The sequence below is a fragment of the Grammomys surdaster genome, unplaced genomic scaffold (assembly GCF_004785775.1).
Source record: "Grammomys surdaster isolate TR1022 unplaced genomic scaffold, NIH_TR_1.0 363, whole genome shotgun sequence".
NCBI classification, from domain to species: Eukaryota; Metazoa; Chordata; class Mammalia; order Rodentia; family Muridae; genus Grammomys; species Grammomys surdaster.
The window spans coordinates 9,289,055-9,311,106 of NW_021604782.1; the positions used below are offsets into that span (position 1 = coordinate 9,289,055).

General features: G+C 39.7%; 1 protein-coding gene across 7 annotated transcripts in view; it reads right to left on the reverse strand.

The window, feature by feature from the left end:
• Positions 1-14,566: 14,566 nt before the first annotated feature.
• Positions 14,567-22,052, reverse strand: part of Ptbp3 (polypyrimidine tract binding protein 3) — an 82,631-nt gene continuing 75,145 nt past the window's right edge. For all 7 annotated transcript variants that reach the window (XM_028779878.1, XM_028779879.1, XM_028779876.1 and 4 more), the window contains 2 exons: positions 19,954-20,031; positions 14,567-19,800 (listed from right to left, as the gene is read on the reverse strand). In XM_028779878.1, coding sequence (XP_028635711.1) covers positions 19,668-19,800; positions 19,954-20,031 — 211 coding nt within the window. In that variant the 3' untranslated portion in view covers positions 14,567-19,667. The remainder of the gene's footprint in view (positions 19,801-19,953; positions 20,032-22,052) is intronic.

Sequence of the window (22,052 nt, forward strand, 5' to 3'; positions counted from 1 at the left end):
AGAGAGAGAGAGAGGCTATGAATGTAAGCTCAAAGAGAATTTGTGTGCATCTGATGGTACACACCCATAATCCCAGCACTCAGTACACTGAGGTGAGAAGGCTAGGAGCTAAAGGCCAGCCTGAGCTACATAGTAAGCCCCCCCCCCCATCTTAAAAACACAAGTCTTGTCCCTTGGCATCTTTTTCTCAGCATTAGTAAAATTACATATACTCACAAGCTTTGAGCCCGGAACCATTTCTCCACATTTCTTGCATCCCAGTGCTTGAAACAACCTGGGAGGGGGTGGGGGCGCATCAGCTTCCAGGAGCTGGAAAGTTTCTCCCTGGACCAATGCCAGCGTCGGAGGGCGGAGCTACAAGCCGCAGGAAAGAGAATGGGCATTTAAGCTGCTCAATCCTCCCCTGACTCAGCAGGACTGACGAAACAGGCTTTGGCTTGATGGAAGGGTTATCCATTTTCTTGCTTTTCCTGCTCCAATCTGTGGCTCCAGAAGCATGCACAAATTTGCATAGTATTTGCAAATATTGTTCATGAGCCTGGTGAGGAACATTTGGCGACACTGAAAATCCAACAGTTCTTATAACTCTTAAATTGTGACAAGATGGCCTGGATTTCACTCTCAGGAACCAATGATATTGCTCTACATGAACAAATAAATGAATATTACGATGACAATTCTGAATAGGTCTATGTTTAGAAAAGTTTTTAGTAAGATTTTAATGAAATATTTACAAAATTAACTCAGCTTTATTTACATAATTTGGCTTTAAAAAGTTGATATTCAGGAACCACAATTTATGTTTTAGGTTTAATTTTAATAGACTTGAATATTTTAGAAGACAATGTATGGGAAAATCTATGCAAATAAGTTTGATTTGTAAATCTTAATTTAGTCAATAATTTACAGAGCTGGAGATTGAACCTACTGAATGGTATACAAAATTTTGAGCTATATTCCTGGCCCTCATTTTTTTTTTTACTTTAATTTAAATCTTTACTATATTTAAATTTTACATTCTGTGACTACAATCATTTCATTTCAACTTTATTACTTTTATCGTGTGCACATGTGTGTTTGTGTACAATCAGAGTGCAACTTGGGAGAGTCATTTCCCTCTTCCTCCATGTGGGTGCTGGGGACAGACCTCAAGACATCAAGCTGGCCGGGCAGTGGTGGAGCATGTCTTTAATCCCAGCACTTGGGAGGCAGAGGCAGGCAGATTTCTGAGTTCGAGGCCAGCCTGGTCTACAGAGTGAGTTCCAGGACAGCCAGGGCTACACAGAGAAACCCTGTCTCGAAAAAAAAAAAAAAAAAAGACATCAAGCTAAACACAGGAGCCTTTATCTACCAAAGCATCTCACTGACCCTAATCACAATTTATTTGTAATCCCACAGGCCGAGTCTGGCTATCTATTTTTGTGTGTGAAATTGACTATAGCTTATTCATTTATATGCTGTCTGTAGGTGGTTCATGTCCCAAGGGTAGAGTTGACTGACTTTGATAGAACACAATGGCTCACAAAAACATCATTTTTAAAATTATCTGGTAATTTACAGAAAAGATTGGCCAACTTATACTTTTTGGGTAGTTGCTGCCAATAGAACACGAATTATGTAAATATGTTTAGTGTACCAATGTAATTTTGTTGAAAGAAATACAAGAAAAACAGATTTTATGGGCTATGTGCATACCCTTGTATGATTTATGATTTTTGCCCGTCCAGACGTCACTGCCTTCTCAACAGAACACCCAGACATGTGTAGTGATAATTAAATTTCATCATCCTCAATAGTCTGCCAACTTCCAGTCTTGTACAAGTCAGAATTTCCATATATCTTTCTATTTTGTATTTGGGGAAGAGCATTTTCCAGTTTATAGCAGGTTTTGTTTGCTCTTGACACAGGCTGCAAATACAGGGAAGGTCTGCCAGACTGTGCTCAGAAGCACACTGAGTTCTACTGACGGGGCGGGATACAGACGCTACTGCTGGAGGAGACGGTTCCAGTGCCTTGGATGGTAGTTTGTGAGGAGAACTTGGTACCAGAGCAGTGACACACTTTGGCCTGGTTCAGTTTTGCTGGCCATTGGCACATTCAGACAGATAATGTGAACTGGAAGGAAACTAAGTCAGACCAACCCAGAGCTCCTGGAGGGTGAGGCCAAGCTCCGGGTGAGGTCTTCGAGCTGTAGCAGGGAAGCTGGATGACGCCAGCAGCCTTGTGAGTCCTCCAGTAGTCTAACCTATTTATTTTGTTTGAATAAAGTACTGTTTATCTGGAGTTCAAGCACAAGGAGGGGTCCTGTGTTTTGACTGCAAACACTCATCCCAGATTAACTGGTCATGTCAAAAAGAGCCTTACATCTATCTATGTATGCTACAGTTTAAAAAAGAAATCAGGCATCTCCACTGCCCCTAGTCCCACCATCATAGACACCTCTGTCCTGGCCTAATCAGTCTGTGCTCTGTGTGAAGCCATCTCCCAAGGACACCGTGAGCCGGTGGAAGGTGGGACAGTCAGGGACTCACACCTGGGCAGCAGCGCAATGGTCCTCCGTGGAGCACTAGTGATATTTGCGACCAGTTGATACCAATCACACCACACACCAGCTGACAGACCATTCTATAATGTTTCTAACAAGACAGGGCTTCTAATGTTGCTATCAGCTGCACCTCTGATCTCAAGGGCTGAGACTAAGAAGGCTGACAATGAGGAAATAATAAGTATTAAAGTCACCTAGTATTTTCTCTACGCCATGCTCTTTCCTAAGTACCTTCTGTAACTTAACTCATGCCTGCAGAACAACTGTATGGTACCTACTACAGTCCTAACTTCCAGATGGGAAAGCGACAGGGAGGCAAAATAACCTTTCCAAAGGTTCATGGAGAGCTTGGAAGACACAAGCCCAGATGTTCTCAACCACCATGCTATCATAGCACAGACAGACAGACAGACATGGGGTGGGGGAAAGGGAGGGAAGGAGGGAGGTTGGGAGAGAGGGAGAGAGAGAGGACATAAATAAACACATATGTGCACACGGACAGAGACAGAGACAGAAAGACAGAGATAGAGATTCAGAGACTCCAGTATAGGCTCAGGACAGCTCAGTGAGTCTTCCCAAATTCTTACAGGGGTTTGTGCGGTTATTAAAAAATAAACAAAAGTTCCATTACTCCTTTCTAGCAATTCCCCCGTTCCAGAAGATGAAGTCCTACTTGTATAAACTGAGGATATGACCATCCACGGTTAGGAAGAGAATGCCATCTGGGGAGCAAAGTCCACAAACTGGTGGGACTTAGGGTGAGAAGGACTAGGATCTAGTCCAGCATAGACTTTGAAATGTGCAGCAGGTCCTTGTGATGCTGAGGGGGCCTAGAGGCCAACACGGGCTTTGATAGGTTGATAGGTGCCTCAGGGAGCCATATGTCCCTTCTACCGGAGTACGAGAAATGGCTCCTTTTGGTAGGGAGGAACTGGCTTCACAAGTTCCTGAGAAACGCTGATTTTTATTTAACTGTCAGAAATCCTCCTAAAATCCAGGTTTTGGAGTTTGGGAAAGTGGAGTTTCCCTTGAACCTGACACTAAGATCTTAGCCTGACACTGTATTAACAGTCTTCACAGCATTCTAAATACCCTCGAGATGCAACTACCACCCAACAACTGATCTAGCAGCTATTCACTTCTGCTCCTCAAACCTTCCCCACACCCAGAATCAGGACCTGTATTCAGTGTCCTTCCTACCCACGTCCCTTTCAGGAGAATTCCAACTTATCATCTGGAGATAGTTGCCCAGGAAACACCTTCCCAGCCTCCCTAGCAGTCCAGTGCATTCTGAGCCTGGAGACACGTGACACTTTTTAGAAAAGATATTTTAAAAGCCAGGTGTTTAAGAAGCTTGCCAGCAGTGGTAGCACATGATTGTCATTTCAGCATTCAGAAATCTGAGACAGAAAGTTCGAGGCAGACTTGGGCTGCATAGTGAGGATTCTGTCTCAAAACTATCCAAGCACTACCCCAAACAGTCACTGTTCTGCTCCCTGTTCAGGAGGCTTTGGAGACCATGGATGTTAATTACATAGTACTAATACAAAGTGGAGGGCGCACACACAGAAATGAGCTTTCGTTGGTGGTAAGCCACAGTCATCTGTTAGAACAGCATTATGTAGATTCTTTAAGACCCTCTGAAGACTCCACCAGAGAATCTTCCCTTTCTGAGGTTCAGTAAGCCCCGTTCTAATACCTTGTGAGAGCCTGCTTACTTATCTTCCTCCCACTAGCCAGGACCCGGGTGCCATGTCTTATTTGAGTTTTTCATCAAGAACTTCCATAACTCTTTAGCTACTTCTCAGTGTGCTGAACAAAGGCATCCATGGCCAAGCACTTCTCAAGTTTGCAATCAGGATACTTTTCAATCTAACAGTATCTGGGGTGTGACTGTAATGGTCACACCAAGGCCACATCTCCCTGGTGTCATCTCCACTGTACCTTAAACAAAAGATCACCTCCCTTGAAATAGGTCTAGAGTCTCTGTAAAAAAATACTTGTAGCTGTGTTCTTTATACAGTTGTTGGTAGTCAGAAGACAAAGAGACTCTGGCTGATGACATTCATTTTTAGTCACAAATGAAAAGAGAAACAGTGACATTTCCACAGCTGGAAATTTCAAAAAGGTCACTTGCCATTCTGACGCCAGAATTGCAAGACTTTGTTTACATTCTAACTATCCATAGTGCCGGAGATGTTAATAGGGTCAACACAGAAAGGCTGGCTGGGTAAATAAATGTTTTATCTAACAAAGGGGGAATTAACCACTTCTCTGAATGTTTATTACTGGGCTAAGGGATACTTAGCCAGAGGGTCAGCAGATTCCACAGTCAACTCTCAGAACACCAAGGAAACAGTTTGATTGTATTTTGAAAACTCTTTTTTCCCCTAACATAAAATACAGAGATTTGAATGTAAGACACTAGGCTGGCAGGTATGTGGCTGGTGTGGGAAGAGAGCTAGCTCATTAGCACGTGCTGCACAACCAGGTGGCACTGGGCATATAGATGACAGTCAGGGGATGTTGCTCATGTGAACGGCTTGGTGCCATATGGCTGCTGCTGCAAATGAAAGGTAAGTGCTGTTTTAAGGCAATTGCAGGTTTTAATTTTAAAGCAAATTTTGATTTTTGAATCATTATACTATAGCACTTTTTTTTTTAAAAGGACCAAGGAAATGGTTCAGTGGATAAGAGTGCTTGCTGTGGCCGGGCAGTGGTGGCCACAGGGTTTCTCTGTATAGCCCTGGCTGTCCTGGAACTCACTCTGTAGACCAGGCTTGCCTTGAACTCAGAAATCCGCCTGCCTCTGCTTCCCAAGTGCTGGGATTAAAGGCGTGCGCCACCACCGCCCGGCAAGGAAGACTCTTGACATCCTCTTCTGGCCTCCATATGCACACACATCCATACACAAAGTAGGAGGCTTCAATGAAAAAGATGGAAAAACAAAGACATTTTTTTTCCCCAGAGCTTGGCTTATGAAGAGGAAAGAGAGCAACAGGGAACAAGGAAGTCAGCAATCGAGCCTGGAGGGTTATGCTTTAAGGTGGGAGAGGCCCGAGCATGTTTTCAAGACTGGTAGGTCAATCCACAGGAGCTTATGGACGGTGCATAAGGAAAGGTCTGTCTGACCTGGGCAATGCAGATGTTTCATTTTCTCATAGTTCAGGAAAGCAGGAAGTTCCAAATCAAGGTGCTAGGTTTGGTGAGGGTTTTTACCTTCATGTGACAGAAAGCAGAAAGGTGACAAGAGTGGAAGACAAAGTGCAGAAGGCTGAGCAAGGCCCCTGGTATAAGATCCTGATTACCAGATCGATATTAGTGCTACCAATGCAAGGAGTCTTCCCCGGCACCCCGGCACCCCGGCAATACCAAACACATTATCGTCTTTCTCTGCAATACCTAAATGATGGGATTTATAGATTGGATTGAACGAGGTCTCTGAGTAGAGGAGAAGGAGAACCTGAACCACTGGAAGACAGCAGGAAAATGCATCAGGAAGATGTGACTCGGGGTCTGTAACCACACTGTGGAGGTAGATGGTCTGTGTTCAGGTTTGAGACAAATAGTCCACTCTCTGTTATTCAGTCTACAACTCCTTGCGAAAGTAAGTCACTTTGGGTGAGTCTACCTGGCAGCCCTTTATAGTCTTCTTCTTCTTCTTCTTCTTTTTTTTTTTTTTTTTTTTTTGGTTTGGTTTTTTGAGACAGGGTTTCTTTGTGTAGCCCTGGCTGTCCTGGAACTCACTCTATAGACCAGGCTGGCCTTGAACTCAGAAATCCGCCTGCCTCTGCCTCCCAAGTGCTGGGATTAAAGGCGTGCGCCACCACCGCCCGGCCCTTTATACTCTTCTTTCCCCTTTATTTCTAACATGGCAAGTGGAGCTCCATGTATGCTCCTGGCTTCTCTTGCAGCTACATGGCCATATAATGTAATTCTAGTCAGTATATCTGATAAGATTTGGATTTCCTTGTCCCCAAAAGGCCTATGGGATAGAGGACTGGTACCCAATTTGGCAATAAAGTGTAGAAACTTTTAAGTGTTGGGGCCCATCAGGAGGTCACAGGCCATTGGGAGCCATTCCCTTGGAGAGCAGAGGAATTATAGCCCCTTCCTCTTTTTGCTTCCCAGTGATCTATGGTGAGTAGATCTGCTCCATTGTCTGCGGTTTCCTGCCACAACATGCTGTCGAACCACAGACCACAAAGCAAAGGCATCACTTGATCATGGGTGGATACCTCCAAAACTATCAGCATAAACAAACATTTCCTGTATTTAAAGTTGACTTATGTCAGGTATTTGTTACAGTAACAGAAAGCTGGCTAATAGGGGTTTAAAGATCCTCTGCTTTCCCATGAACCAGAGCACTGTGACTCTGTGACTCTGCCCTCTCTTTCCTTGAATGTGCAAGAACTGGGGCTGCCGTGTGCAATCTTCCTTAGCCCAATGTTAAGTATGAAGTAGTAAAACAGGAAGAGGAGACAAATAAAGTGTGGATGCTGAAGACCTGACTATGTGACAATAATAACTTCTCCTACACTAGCCAAAAAGGGAGTCTGTATAGCACTGCTTATCACCTCAAACTGTGACCCAAAATAAGCCCTAATGGTTTTTGGGTGTGCGTGTATGAAGATTGTTTTGTTCAGTATTTTCTTAGAGCAATGAGAAAAGTCACAACTACAGATAGCTTTCCCAGCTGGACTCTTCACCTGAAGTGGTGGCTACAAACCCTCTAGAGGCAGCCAACAAGACCCTTTAACAGAATCTTAAGCAATAAAGTCGTTTATTCACATTATATCTAGTGAAGCTGCTGAACCATATATAGTCTTGCTGGCACCATTATTTGTGGAGTTTCCTGCTTGCAAAAACTTGTAACACGTAAGTCAATACTCAGAGTTCTTGTTCGGTAATTCATGACATGCATAGTGACTTAAAAAACAACTTGATCTACCCAACGTACATGTTCCTAGAGATGTGGGACAGGGTGGCCTGCTTGGCATCCTTCCAGACCTGGTATTAACACATGTGCTTCTTATAGCCAATGTCATGCTCTTGCATTATTTTTTCTTGTTGATTTCACAATTTACAACAGCCCTCAAGGGAAGTGCTGAAGTGCTGGCCAGTGTTCTTACATGCAAGAAAGATAAGAGGTCACTTGCCTTTAATATTTCTTCTAAGGCAGTTCTGCCAGCATCAAAGTCATGGGTTTGTTTTGCTTGGAAAGTCTTCATATTCCTCTTATTTTGAACCACAGTTTTGTTAGATACAAGATTGTTGGTTGGTTGTTAGTTTTTATTTTGTAGTTAGGACAAGGTCTCATTTTGTAGCAAAGGTTGGCCAGAACTATGTAGCTCAGGCTAGTCTCAAAACGGACAACCTTCTTACCCAGCTTCCTGGATGCTGAGATTAAGAGTTGTGAGCCATCACTTGGCTTTCAGTGCTTTTAACCACTGAGCCGTTTCTCCAGCCCTAGACCTGGTTTCTTTTGTTTGTTTGTTTGTTTTTGGTTTTTCGAGACAGGGTTTCTCTGTGTAGCCTTCGCTGTCCTGGAACTCACTCTGTAGACCAGGCTGGCCTTGAACTCAGAAATCCACCTGCCTCTGCCTCCCAAGTGCTGGGATTAAAGGCGTGCGCCACCACCGCCCGGCTTAGATCTGGTTTCTTTTACACTTTCAATGTTATCCCTTTCTGGCCTCCTCTGTTTCTGCCAAGTCATCTAATTTTATTATGATTCCCTCAGAAGTAATGTTTTTTTTTTTTTTAAATTTTAATTTCACTCTTAGCAAGGATCTTCAACTAGAATTTCATATTAATGGATGGGAACGTCCTCGATATTTGATTCAATCCCTCATTTCCCACTGTTGGTATGGCCTGTCCTTGGTAAGAATTCCTTTTCCCTTGATGTCTACTCTTAGCAATTTTTCATCTTCTAACCTCCCCACACCCTGATGGCAGCTTTGCGTTACCATTGCTACTCCTATATCAAGAGTTTGCTTTGGCTGGGCAGTGGTGGCGCACGCCTTTAATCCCAGCACTTGGGAGGCAGAGGCAGGTGGATTTCTGAGTTCCGAGGCCAGCCTGGTCTACAGAGTGAGTTCCAAGACAGCGAAGGCTACACAGAGAAACCCTGTCTGGAAAAACAAAACAAAACAAAAACAAAACAAAACAAACCATTTCCAGAGGTCTTGTGGAAGTGTTTCTGCTGGCAAGGGATTTAACACATGCCTGTTTTTGAGGCCTCAGGCTTCAACAAAGCCTGAGCACGGTGTGAACCAATTTCCCCAAATCCTCACTTCTCCTGAAAGTAAATAGAAAAGATCTCAGAAGAAATTAACCCCACTGGCACCTTGATCTCAGATTGGCAGTCTCAAAAACATAGGATATGAACTTCTCCACCTTGTTTGTGCTGAGGAGAGAACCCAGGGCCATGATTATACCCCAGTCAACTACTATCTTAAGTTTGTGACATTGTTATGACAGCCCTAACAAACAATATGCAGAATACTCTCACATCCTTGGGAGTGTCCAGGTCTGGAAAACCTGCGATGTCTTTGGGAAACATCATGTGAGAAAAATACAGAGGTTAGAACCAATAGTTGTAGTGAGGACCTGGATCTGGGGGTCTGCATACTCTCAAAAAATGCTTCTGCTTTGTCGTTGTTTACCAAACTCGCAAAAGATAAGAGGAGGTATCATGGTAGGCTGAGATACAACCTCTGTTTCCTTTTCTGAGTGTCCATTCAGATGTCTGCCTTTCACTGCTGAGCCCAACTTCACAGGGTCACACTAGTCTTATTATTTAGAAAAACCCATGGCTTCTCTGGCTTCAGAGGTAGTGACTGGTGGTTGACAAGGAAAAGAAGAGAGGATTCGACCAGAAGTACTTACTCAAAGCGCATGGCAAGTAACTGTGTATCAACAGATATCCACTATGTGCAGGTCTTCTGCAAGAGACCCTGCTTCTCCTAGTAAGGGGAAAGGAGTGTCAGGTACATAAAACAACAGCTATGAATTGCTTTAGCTGAGTGAGAGAAACAAGGTTTCATTATACAACTCTTTTTTTGTTTTTGTTTTTCGTTTTTTCGAGACAGGGTTTCTCTGTGTAGTCCTGGCTGTCCTGGAACTCACTCTGTAGACCAGGCTGGCCTCGAACTCAGAAATCCGCCTGCCTCTGCCTCCCAAGTGCTGGGATTAAAGGAGTGCACCACCACCGCACGGCCCATTATACAACCCTTTGCTATCACAAATATTGGAAAAATTTCAAAGGAACACAAGTTGTTTTTTTTTTTTTTATTTTAAAGGTCATTTGAAGAATCCAAAATAATTTACAAAGGAGAGGGGAAAACCCTCCAGGAATTTGTTACTAGAACTGTATCTCAGAATACCAAATACATGGTACTGAGACAATCCTCTTATACAGAACCAATCCAATTAATACATGCAAGCAAGCAATAGAATTGGAGCTTTGAGGGCTGGGGATGTAATCCAGTGGTAGAGCATTCATCAGGTGCGTGCGAGGTCGTGCATGGGTTTATTCCTCAACACCGCAGTTTTACTAATTTGTAGTTCCTAAAGATTAATGGAGCTAGGAAATGATTATCAATAGTTACTGCTGTCACAAGACAGAATACACTGTCATCTATCAAGAATTCCTGCCAGACAAAAAAGGAAGAAGAGAAGCAGAGAAGGTAAGAAACTAATTTTCAGAAGATACTGGAGTGAAAGCTTTTTACAAGAGCTCAATTCAACAAACAAAACACAAATAATGGAAAGAAAAGCTGTGGTATTGACAACCACACTTTAATATGGACTGAATGGTTTAACAATGACCCTGGAGGTGGGTAAAAAAGGGAGAGAAATGAAACCACACTGGCCAGCAGTGATTGTTGATGATCAGAGATGAGAGACTGAGTTATGTATTTCAGCAGTCAAGAACTTGCCTACCAAACATGTTGACATTGGTTCAAACCTCAGCATATCCAAATGAACATAAATAAGAGAAAGCTGGGGGTATAGTTCAGCAGTAGAATACTTGCCTAGGATGCATAAGGCCCTACATTTGATTATCAGCACAGCTAAGTAACTGCAGTTAGATACTGGGTACACTGGGTACATGGGGCTTTATCATATTATGTGTTTAAGATTACTAGTGACAAGTTTAATTAAGCTTCTTAATCTTGGGATGCTAGAATTAGGTAGTCTGCTTGGTTTCTCTAGCTAGAACTACATTTGGTTTGAGAACAACTCACCAGATCAAGCTTAGAGTTGCAAATACAAAGCTAATATGCACTGAAATGTAACACTTCTGAATCTAGCTGGGTATAAAACCATTCAGAAGATCATTTTACTTGAAATGAGGTCTTCTGTTAGTGAAACTTGAAATACACACATATAGGAAGAATTTCCCAGTAAACTTAGTCCATGGCATTTTGAGTTCTTCCTAAGACAGTGTCAATGGATAGGGTACTCTTCTGATCCAGCAACACCTTTGGCTTGATATAATAATTTCTTAAAACCTCATTGAAGTATGATGCAGAAATAAAAATCCGACATATACAAAGATGTGTTATCAGAAAGGCATCACTTCTGAGCAACCAGTACAGACGTGAGATATAAACTGTTAATCAGACACCAGAAACCCTCCTCGTATGCCTCTCAATCTCTTCCTTTGTCAAGGTAACTCCAAGGTCCTATTTCTGAACCTGATGCAAACACATCCTCTAAGTTCTGTACAGCTTCTTTAGATTGGCATCTCATCTGTGAGACTCTTCTATGTAATCATTTGTATCACTCTACAGCCCCATTTTTTATCCTATTATCCCTTTATCTCCATTTTATTCTAAAGTGTACATTTGCTAACATTCAGATACTCAACATCAGCTTTCTTTTGGTTAAGGACAGTCTCTATAAACAGATTACAACTTGAAATTTGTATTCTGCCAAGATCAAGAATTCTGAAAATTCCATAATCTTAGGCCAAGAACAAAGACACAGGTGCTGACTTAAATCTAACAAGACAATTTCTTCCAAAAGAACTATTACCACCTCTTCACAGAATTTCAGTCATTCTTTTTCTATTTCTTTAGACTAGTTGTGAATTCTATGCTGAAACCCAATGGTTCAGAAATGGAGTTAACTTTCATGAAACCATTAAATTTTTTTTTGTTTTGTAGTTTTTTTGAGACAAGGTTTCTCTGTGTAGTCCTGGCTGTCCTGGAACTCACTCTGTAGACCAGGCTGACCTTGAACTCAGAAATCCACCTGCCTCTGCCTCCCAAGTGCTGGGATTAAAGGCGTGCACCACCACTGCCCAGCCGAAACCATTAATTTTATCACTTTAATTGCTATGATAGAAATTTAAAGCCGGGCGGTGGTAGCGCACACCTTTATCACTTGGAAGGCAGAGGCAGGCGGATTTCTGAGTTCAAGAGTTCGAGGCTAGCCTGGTCTACAGAGTGAGTTCCAGGACAGCCAAGACTATACAGAGAAACCCTGTCTCGAAAAAAACAAAACAAACAAAAAAAAAAGAGAGAGAGAGAAATTTAAAAAGACAAATTCCCATTCATTTCAAGACAATAGAAAAAAGGCATGATGTAGGAATGTCTTGAGAAAAAAACCCTCTAAAACAGACACAAGGTAGCTTTCGTCCTTTTAACCATCTGTCTTACCCAGTAGCACCATCCAATTACCAACACACTGAGGATTAACAACTAGACCTAGAAGCCAGGCAGTGGTGGTGTGTGCCTTTAATCCCACCACTATATAGAGTTAGAAACTAGCCTGGGCATGAGACCTTGTTTCAAAAAACATGTTTTGGTTGGGCAATGGTGGCACATACCTTTAATCTCAGCACTCAGGAGACATAGGCAGGCAAGCAGATCTCTGAGTTTGAGGCCAGCCTGGTCTAGAGTGAGTTCCAGGTCAGCCAGGGCTAGAGAAAACCTGTTTCAAAATCAATCCATCAATCAATCAACCTCTCTCTCTCTCTCTCACACACAGACACACACCCCTTGTGTCCTCTTTTTCTATTATTTGTTCTTCAAATAATACCTGTCCAAGTAATAATCAATGGTTTCAAATGGCTTATGTCTACAGCAGAAGTACATTATTACTACAAAATATGTACTGCCACATGACTAGCTGCATGGCAGCTTCAGCAGTATATATTTTGGCAGAACAGCAACCACACCATTCAGCTTTGTAACTTAAAAGGCAGAAATTCAAAGGTATGTTTTAGAATCAGATGGTCTTTATGGCCACTATACTATATTCTCCCAAAAGTCACATCACATGCCTTTAATGTCTACTTTCCCAGCATGTAACTCAACTGTTTTCATAAGCAGTATATGGTGCCTAGTAATTCCTATCCCATAGTGCTGTGGGCTGAACTGTGTACCCCTCACTCCAACTCCCATGTGGAAGTTTAACTCACAACATCTCACACTATATTTAGAGACAAGGCCTTTATGTAGATAAAGCAAGGTGAGATGGTATAGGCAGGCCTGTATGCCTGGTCTGCTGTTTTGTAACAGCATCTCCGTGTGGAACCCAAGTGATCCTCTACTTCTACAGGACTGGGGCTACAGGCATGTGTCACTACACCAAGCTTGCTTGCCCTGTAAAGTTAAGACAGACACAAAGGAAGAGAAGACCACAGGAAGGCACACAAAGACCACAAAATCTACACACCAAGAAAGGCAGTACCAGAAGAAAAACTGCACACCAAGAGAAATGGTATCAAATTCCCACTGGAAGTTGAAAAACAACTTGAATTTTTAGGCCCTACAACTTGCAAGGAATGAACTTATTTTTTTTTATTTTATTTTTTAAAGATTTATTTATTTTACTTATGAGTACACTGTAGCTGTCTTCAGACACACCAGAAGAGGGCATCGAATCTCATTATGGATGGTTGTGAGCCACCATGTGGTTGCTGGGATTTGAACTCAGAACCTCTGGAAGAGCAGTCAGTGCTCTTAACCATTGAGCCATCTCCCCAGCCCGGAATGAACTTTTTAAAGGGCCGGGTTTGCCAAACTATACAGTCAGCTTAATTTTTTTTTAGTCTTCAGCAAAATGCTCCCAGTATGCTGTTGTCATTAAAAGATACCCAGTGTCTTTTTAAGTTGGACTTGCTGGTTTAAAGAAAAAAAATAAGCCCCACCCACCCTGTGCCCTCAGCACTGTAGACTTCCATGATCATGCTGTTAATAATGCTTGGGAATATAAAATTGTAGTGCCTACATGCAGCAGGAGTAAAGGTGAAGAAAACTGCAATCAACTGAAAATTGAAGTATGGTCTCTTAGTCCTCTCATGTTAAAAACTGGCATGGTTCCTGGTAATAACCCTAGGCCTTCTGCTGTGTATAAGCATTTTAATTAAGCAAACTGATCAAAACTCCATTTGGTTATTGGGTTATCTTTTTCTTCTGCCATTTTTGGCTGAAATACTTATTTAGTAATATTTAAGTAAATAATAGATCCTACGGGTAAGCTGACAGGGATGAGCAGTGTTATACAATTATCTAATGTGTTAAGGATAAATCCCCACTTCCTAGAGAGTTTTGAGTAAAACAGACATGACTATTCTGTGAACTCCAGTGTTTGTCTGGAGTGAAGCCGGCTGGTAACTGTTAACCTTCTTGAACTCAAAAGGACTTCAACTCACTGAAGGTCGTATACTCCATGCCTCCCTGTATACAAAGCCAGCAGGGAGAGGGGGGAGGGAGGGAAGAGGTCTTTGAGCACACTGATTTGTATGTGCACTGGAGGATGTCTGACAAAGCAGTGTGTTTGAAGAACAGGGATGTGCTCTGCTCCTTAAAATGAGAATTATACCCAAAGAACAGATGACTTTGGCTTTTTTTCTTTAAACTTCAGTGTTTAAAGTTGTTAAAGTATCTGCTATCCGGTATGACAACTTGAGATGGATGGCTATGGGGAAAAAAAGAAAATATGACATCATTGGGATTACAGGTAAGACAGAGAGACCCAAAGTACAGACAAGAACACAGAAAAATCTTAAGAGAGTACAGATGCCATGACATTTATTAAAAGGCATGCTACAATGCTGTATGTGTTAGGAAAAGAGACTGAGATTCCAAGGAACAGTTATCAAATATACAAACCAAAGGGAAATGGAATCGATATTGTAGTGTACAGAAGCCTGAATTAACCATGCACTACACAGTTAGAAAATATGTTTTTAATATTTTCTCCTCTTTGCATTTATAACATAATTCACTTAGACAATCACAGAATCCTTTTCTTCCAATACCACAAACTGTATTACAAATGAAATCTGGTACTGCTGCTTATCAAAATATACAAGACAATCGCTGTTTTATATAAAACCATTTTGTATGTTAACTTGTTCCCGAAAACCTTTTTTTTTTCTTTTGGCCTGGTTTAAAAAAAAAAGTTGTTACAAATATTTACAGCATTTTCTTCTGTTAGATGAACATTCTTACAAACAGAAAAAGGGAATTTTATGAACAGACCATGTAAAACACAAGACACTGTTAGAAGCTTCTAGCTGTGCTATATTCCCCCCCACACACTCAAAATACAGTACTGAAAATAACCATCTATCCTTGCTGCTACTCTGTTCATAGTAAACTCCAATTTTCTCTAAGCAGTCTATTCACCAATAGGAAATGAAAAGTCAAGGCCGCTCTGCATAGGATCTTTCAGAAAAGAGCTCAGGGAAAATGCTTCACCAATGAATGAGTCAAAACCAGAACAAGCAGTCTTTGGTCAGAGCAATGAGGTGAAATTTCAATGTAAAACTTGGTGTGGTCAGCAATCTTTGTAATTAGTACTTACTAGGTATGGGATGTGTTTCTAAAGATCTGGGTAACAATGAGTAGTAAGGAACAAACAAACAAACAAACAAATGACAACCAAGAAACAAAAAAGACTACAGTATGATAGTCTTAATGACACAAAACCAAAACCTCCTACCTAAAAGACCTGTTCTTACAACTACTACAAAGAACATAACAATAAAACTCTGCTGACAGTGTTAAGTGAAGTTTGCCATAAGCAGCTTTCAGTTATGACTGCTATCAACACCGAGGTCCCTGACAAGCTGTGAAAGCTAAGGTGACTACTATCAAGACTGGGAGCAGTTACGCTCTTGAATTGGTACAATGCTCTGCATGATGTGCTGAAGGCAAAGTGTAACTGACTTTTTACTCAGTTATAACTATTTGCTTGTATGACCAGTTTGTGGGACAATAGTCCCTTCATCTATATAGTAGATATTTCCTGAAAACCAAAATACCAATGCTACCTTAGTCTTAAATAGGAAGAAAAAGTCAATTAAGACTACTGAAGAAGGCACATAAACTTTGGTCCTGTTTTGTTTTTTCCCTTTAAGTCCCCACCCCAAATTAAGATTTCTGTAATTTTCTATTTTTCAAACAATTCACAAGTACCTGTTAAAATTTGCTCTGAAAAAGGACTGCAAACAGTCTTATACCTAACACAATCCTTAAAGAGACAGCTGAGTTACACTGCAAAGTTATGTACAATCTAAACAGTGTTTGTTTTAGCACAATTGTGAGTATTTTAAGTCTGGCAGTTTTATTCGCATTGACAATAGATCAAGACAAAGGAAAGGCTGAGAAAAATGCTCCGATCAGAGTCATGCTTTTTGGTTCTAAAAATAGCAGTACACACTGGATTTTCTTCTAAGAGATAAGCTTGGTGTCTACAAGTAGATTCACTGAGGCACAAAAGATCATTATTTCTGAGTTTGCCATTTTTTTATCCAAAAATATTTAATGGGACTAAGATGAGGAATTGGACGATAATATACTCAAGTAAGTGCTCTGCCTGATGATATGAAGACTTTAAAGTTGACAGTAGATTAACTGGGGGAAGGGAGGGCACAGGGTCTTCCATAATAGCAAGACTAGCACGGAGCATGGTCTGTGCGGTCCAGGCTGGGTTTTAAAGTCACAACCAACAGCTTCCTCCAGTGCTTCAATTGCAGCTGTGTGCCTGGATCAAAAGGGCTAATTCCAATACCGCAACAGGACCCTTAATCACCACAGTAGGAAAAGACAAAGAAGGAATTAAAAAGACAGCAACCGTGACTCTAAAACATTCAGTGCAAACATGCTACAAAGAGCTGCTTCTAGTATTTAGTCCCAAAGATCTCATGACATTCTATGGGGATACCAGGTAATCCTGAAATTCTAACAAACTGTCAATTAAGAGAATGCTTGATTTGTATATTCTCATCTGTAACAAAACACATCCACATCCCAAAGTAAAACATCTTGATATACAATGCTATTATTAAATGTGTACTGCTATTTTCTTAAGTCCTGAATATATATGCTTTGTAAAAGTTAGGATACCTTGAAAAGTGAAAAATAAAGTAAATTAACTCAGCAAGGTATCATCACAGATCAACAGCACAAATAAACCACTGCTTAAAAGATACTGAATAAGCACGTGCCAACATAAAAATACACAGATCAAATTTTTCCACCACCTTGATATTTAAATTTATACCAACACAAATATTGTAGACCTCTATAATTCAAACAGAAAAGAGCTCAAATATGGACAGCATCCATACACTACAGCTAATTTTAGACACAATCTGATGGCTTCAAACATGCTTTTTTAAACAAGCATATCCTATGTTTCCAAATCATTGTTAATTTTGTCAATAAATTAAAATGTACGTAATGTGCATATGTATATATAACATTAAAAGAGTATATGTATGTATATACACTTACTTATACACACACATACACATGCACACGTATCTACACAAATCCCTGAAAAGGATTTCAATGTTATTTCTTGTATTTAAAGGCCATCCTTACTTCAGAATTACATTCAACACCAGTATGATTTCCCTTCTGTTCTTAATAACCTTTGCTACACTTACGCTGGATGTTATGAGTGCCACAAATTAATAAATTACACAGCAGTTCCCAACTCAAAATAAAGGAAGCAATCCAATTTAAAATGCTACTGAAAATTAATGTGATATCTGTGTGAGGAAAAAAAAAAAGCAAATTTGGGGAGACAGTCCTAATTTTTTTTCCCTCCTTTATTCAGTGTTCGTGTGAAAATACACCTCAAATGTAAATGGGAAAACACCCACTGGAAAATCATCACACCCAACTATTCAGCCAACATGAAGGGTGATCCATCTGAAATGTCCCGATTTAGCATTTCCCTGCCTAGCCTACCAACAGTTGCTTTGTATTGAGGGAATTCTGATTTGACTTTAACCAATCTATAATTATCTCTTTCAGCTTCTATAAAAATTTTCTTCCTTTCTTAAAGAAAAAAAAAACATTCAAATTAATGGCTGAAAGTAAAGACTGAGATACTTTTAAAAAGATGAGATGATCCACTCTGAGATTATTAAAAGTGAGAAAGGGTGGACAAAATTGATCCCTCTGACAAATTCTGTATTTTAAAAACCAATCAAGCATTGAAGAAATAATTAACAAAAGCAGTTTCATATTAAAAGAAATAATTTTACATGACACAATCATTGAAGCAACATTAATATGTACTTTTACATTCAACCAAAAAAGTAAGAGGGTCAGAATATAAAAAAATAACCCACTCTCTAATACTCCAAATAAGTGGGCTATCTGTAATGAAGTTGCATTAACAAAATCAAGTTCTCACTTGAGTTCTGAGAAAGAATCAAGTAATCCTGAGACAAATTCTAACGGGCAGTAAAGGTTAGACAGATACAGATCCGAGGCTGCAGTTTTACAGCTCCGACTTCACTGACGGCTGGTGGCAACCAGCAGTCACAATATAGAGGCCTACAGGTGCACACTGAGTTATGTATTCCCAAACCACTCACCCTTCTCTATCCCACCACTATCCCAAAGCACCAAAAATCTTAATAGAAACTATTACTTATTGAAAACCACTTAAAATTGCAATGAAAAAAGAAAAACAAAACAAAAACAACCAAACCCTTAAAATCCAAGACAGGGAAAGAAATAACAGAATGCTCACCAAGCCCACAATTTATCTTTCTAGATATTTAGATAAAATTCTAATCTATTATATCTTAAGCACATAATAAGGCACATAATAAGAAATTAAGTAAATACACAGTAATTCTGAGTATTAGAGATTATAGTGGTACAAAAACCCTTGAGATTTTTTTTCTAAAAGAAGACCTTACCAAAAATAACTTTTAAAAAATCTGTCAAACCATATGATAGACCTGAATATTTTTCCTTAAGACTGTAAACTTCTTTTTTTCTGAAAACAATTATAAAAAAGTAGGATTATTTTTCTTTTAAAATTTTCCAAGATCACATTATATTATTAGACAAATGTCATTTTGAAATTTAAAACATGATTTTTTTCTAAAATGACTAATTATGCCAATATTGTAATAGATCCAGGCTGAATTTCACTTCTATTTCCCTGGGGACAATTGCAACACTTTGCTTTTCCAAATAGTCTTAAAAAGAAATGACATGCATTATTCAAAGGAGTGTAATACAGTGGGGAAAAAAGAAATCTCAAAGAAAGCATGAATGTTTATAAACCTGTTTTCAATAACTCCATGTGGTCATGTATAATAACTATTAATAGATGTAAATATCTGGTATAATTTTTATAAATGAATGAATGTCATTTTCTACAGGGAAACTTCTGAATCATAAAGTTAAAAAAACTTGGTTGTAGGTGATTTAAATTACATCAAGAAATTGTAAAAGTCTGTATGTTTAAATTTCTCAAAGTACAAAGGAGTTTAGAAATGTCATGTAAGGCTGATCTGGACCCAAACACAAAGAAACTCTGTCCTTTTGAAATCTAATTTAGGGAATTAAACTATTTAAAAAATATTTTCCTGATTTTTTTTTTCCTGAAAGTTATTTTCATAGAAACCACAATACAAAGGCAAAGCAAACTTTTGATCATACTCTGCTGGAGAAAATGAGAGGAAAAAAGGGAATATCTCTTATTTTGAATGTACTTGAATATCAACCAAACTCCCAAAGAGTTACTTTTGTGAAAGAGGCAGAATTGGTCTTGAGCTGCTTCAGTCTGTGCCTGAAGATTTTACAGAAATTATGGTCCAGTATAAGGAGAAAATTTCACAGAAAGATCAGATGGTGGATTTTGAGAAGGAAACTCTGAGGTGGTGATTTTCTCCAAGATCATGATTGTGAAGCTCAATAAGGGCCTGGATTGCTTCTTCCACAGATCCTAACTGAATGAGAGCCATTTTACGGTCTTTCCTAAAAACAACAAAATACATAATACTTAGAATCAATGTTGCATTTAAACCTTCCCCTCCTTTGGGCTTTGCTTAACTACTTTAAAAAACAAACAAGCAAACAGCAATCCATGTTAAATAAAATGTTAATTACTTTTTGTAAGCAAGGACTTACTGAAAGAACTTAAAAGCCTTCACTGAGCATCCAGCTTCTGTGAACAGGTTCTTCAGATCATCCATTGTAACAGAAGGACTGTGAAAATAACAGAATGTCAACTACATTAGCCCCACAAGTCAAGGATGAGCTTTGACTGTTATCAAATCTCTAGAGTACTTTATATCCCCAACAATGTCTTCTGAATTGCCAGTCAAGACTGATACATACTCAACTGGAGATGGTGAAAAGTATATAAAGGCAAAACTAAAAATAACAAATGTAGGTATTTTTTCAAAATGATTATTATCCTCAAACTACTGGCACTAGTAATTAACACAAGTAATAACAAAGCTACATACCCAGCGCTGGCTTACTTGCTATAGCCTAAAATTATACAATTTCTATACTTCTCAAGGTTTTAGAATGTGTAAGGGATAGCCAATCTCTGAGATGGCCCCTATTTTATCTTCAAATATTTACATCCTGGCTATTCTCTCATACTGCAAGGACATGTCCTCTCTGTAACCCTTAGGATATCATAGAAACAGCAGTATGTGCCAAGAACTGAAACCAGGGTTTTCCACATGCTAAGTACAAGTTCTTCCACTGAGCTATATTCTCTGGTACTCCTTTGTCTGGCATTTTGACCACAGCCTTAGGAAACATACTCAGAGATCACCCAGTTGAGCCACCTCTACATCCCTGATGAAAAGCACGAGATAATAAATATTTACTAATGCTGTGTTTGCAAGTAGTGCTATATAGTGTTATAATAACTAACATGGTGTGGTCCATTACAGAGTCACAAGATGAAAGCAATCAGTGATTCTTCAAGGAAACAGAACTGTGCTTAGACTGTATGCCTTTCTCATTTGTACATCCTTTTGAATGAACTATCTTCCTGAGTGTGAGTATCATCAATAAACTGAACCTAATGATTGTTTCAAAGGCTATTATAGATAAACTAGTAAGTAAAGGTAGAACAGTTAGCTACCAGACTAAAGTTCACAGAAATATGGAGTGTGATTGCTTAACAGGACACTTCCAACTTGGAAGCTGGAATGGTGATTCAGATAGGAGTGGATAGCTAAAAACATATGAATGTACTTAATGAGAATGTGCACTGCACTGTATACTTATAACAGTCAAAGGTTCAATTCCCAGCACCCATATGGCAGCTCACAACTGTCTGCAACTCAAATTTGAAGAGATCTAACACCCTCTCACAGACAAACATGCAGACAAAACACCAATGCACACGAAATAAAAATAAACAAATCATTTTAAAAAAGAGTTGTTGTGGAGATAAAATGGAGTGACACATGTAAAATACAGGCATGAAACCTACAACTTGGGAGAATAGTTCAGAAATACTAGTATTTCTTTCCTCATCTATAATGTCCTATGTAATTATAACTGGTGACCAGCTCCTGCATAATGTGCTATAATTAAGGAACAAATAAACTGGGCATAACGATAAAAGCCAACAATCCCAGCTAGTCAAGAAAAAGATGAAATAGAAAGGTCTCAAGTTTCAGAAGTGTCAACATAAAAAAAAAAAAAAAGGCTGGGTGTCTAGCTCAAAGGTAAAGAACTTGCTGGCCATACTTGAGGACTGGGTGTAGACATTAAAAAAAAACGAAACAAAACAAGACAAAAAATCCCTCCAACCAACTAGCCAAACACACATGCAAATATACACCGAAAAATAACAGGTCCATTTAGATAGTCCATAGCAATGAGACTGATACTTTTTGGTTTTCAAGACAGGTTTTCTCTGTGTAGTCGTGGCTTTCCTGGAACTACTCTGTAAACCAGACTGGCCTTGAAGTCAGAGATCCGCCTGCCTCTGCCTCTTGAGTGCTGGGATTAAATGTGTGTACTACCACCGGGAAGGAGGGCTGATATATTTTTAAATCCATGTACGTTAAGAATGTTTCTTAAAGTGACTCCTTTTAAGAGTTTCTTAAAAAATAATTCCTCCATTTGTATAATTGGTATGAAGTTTGACTTTACTGTCTAATTTAGATGAAAGATTCCTGTCGAATCTGACTGTACACCAGCAGAAAAACTGAAGCAGTCAATATTATTTGAAGTAATTATTTTTCTTTACTCAT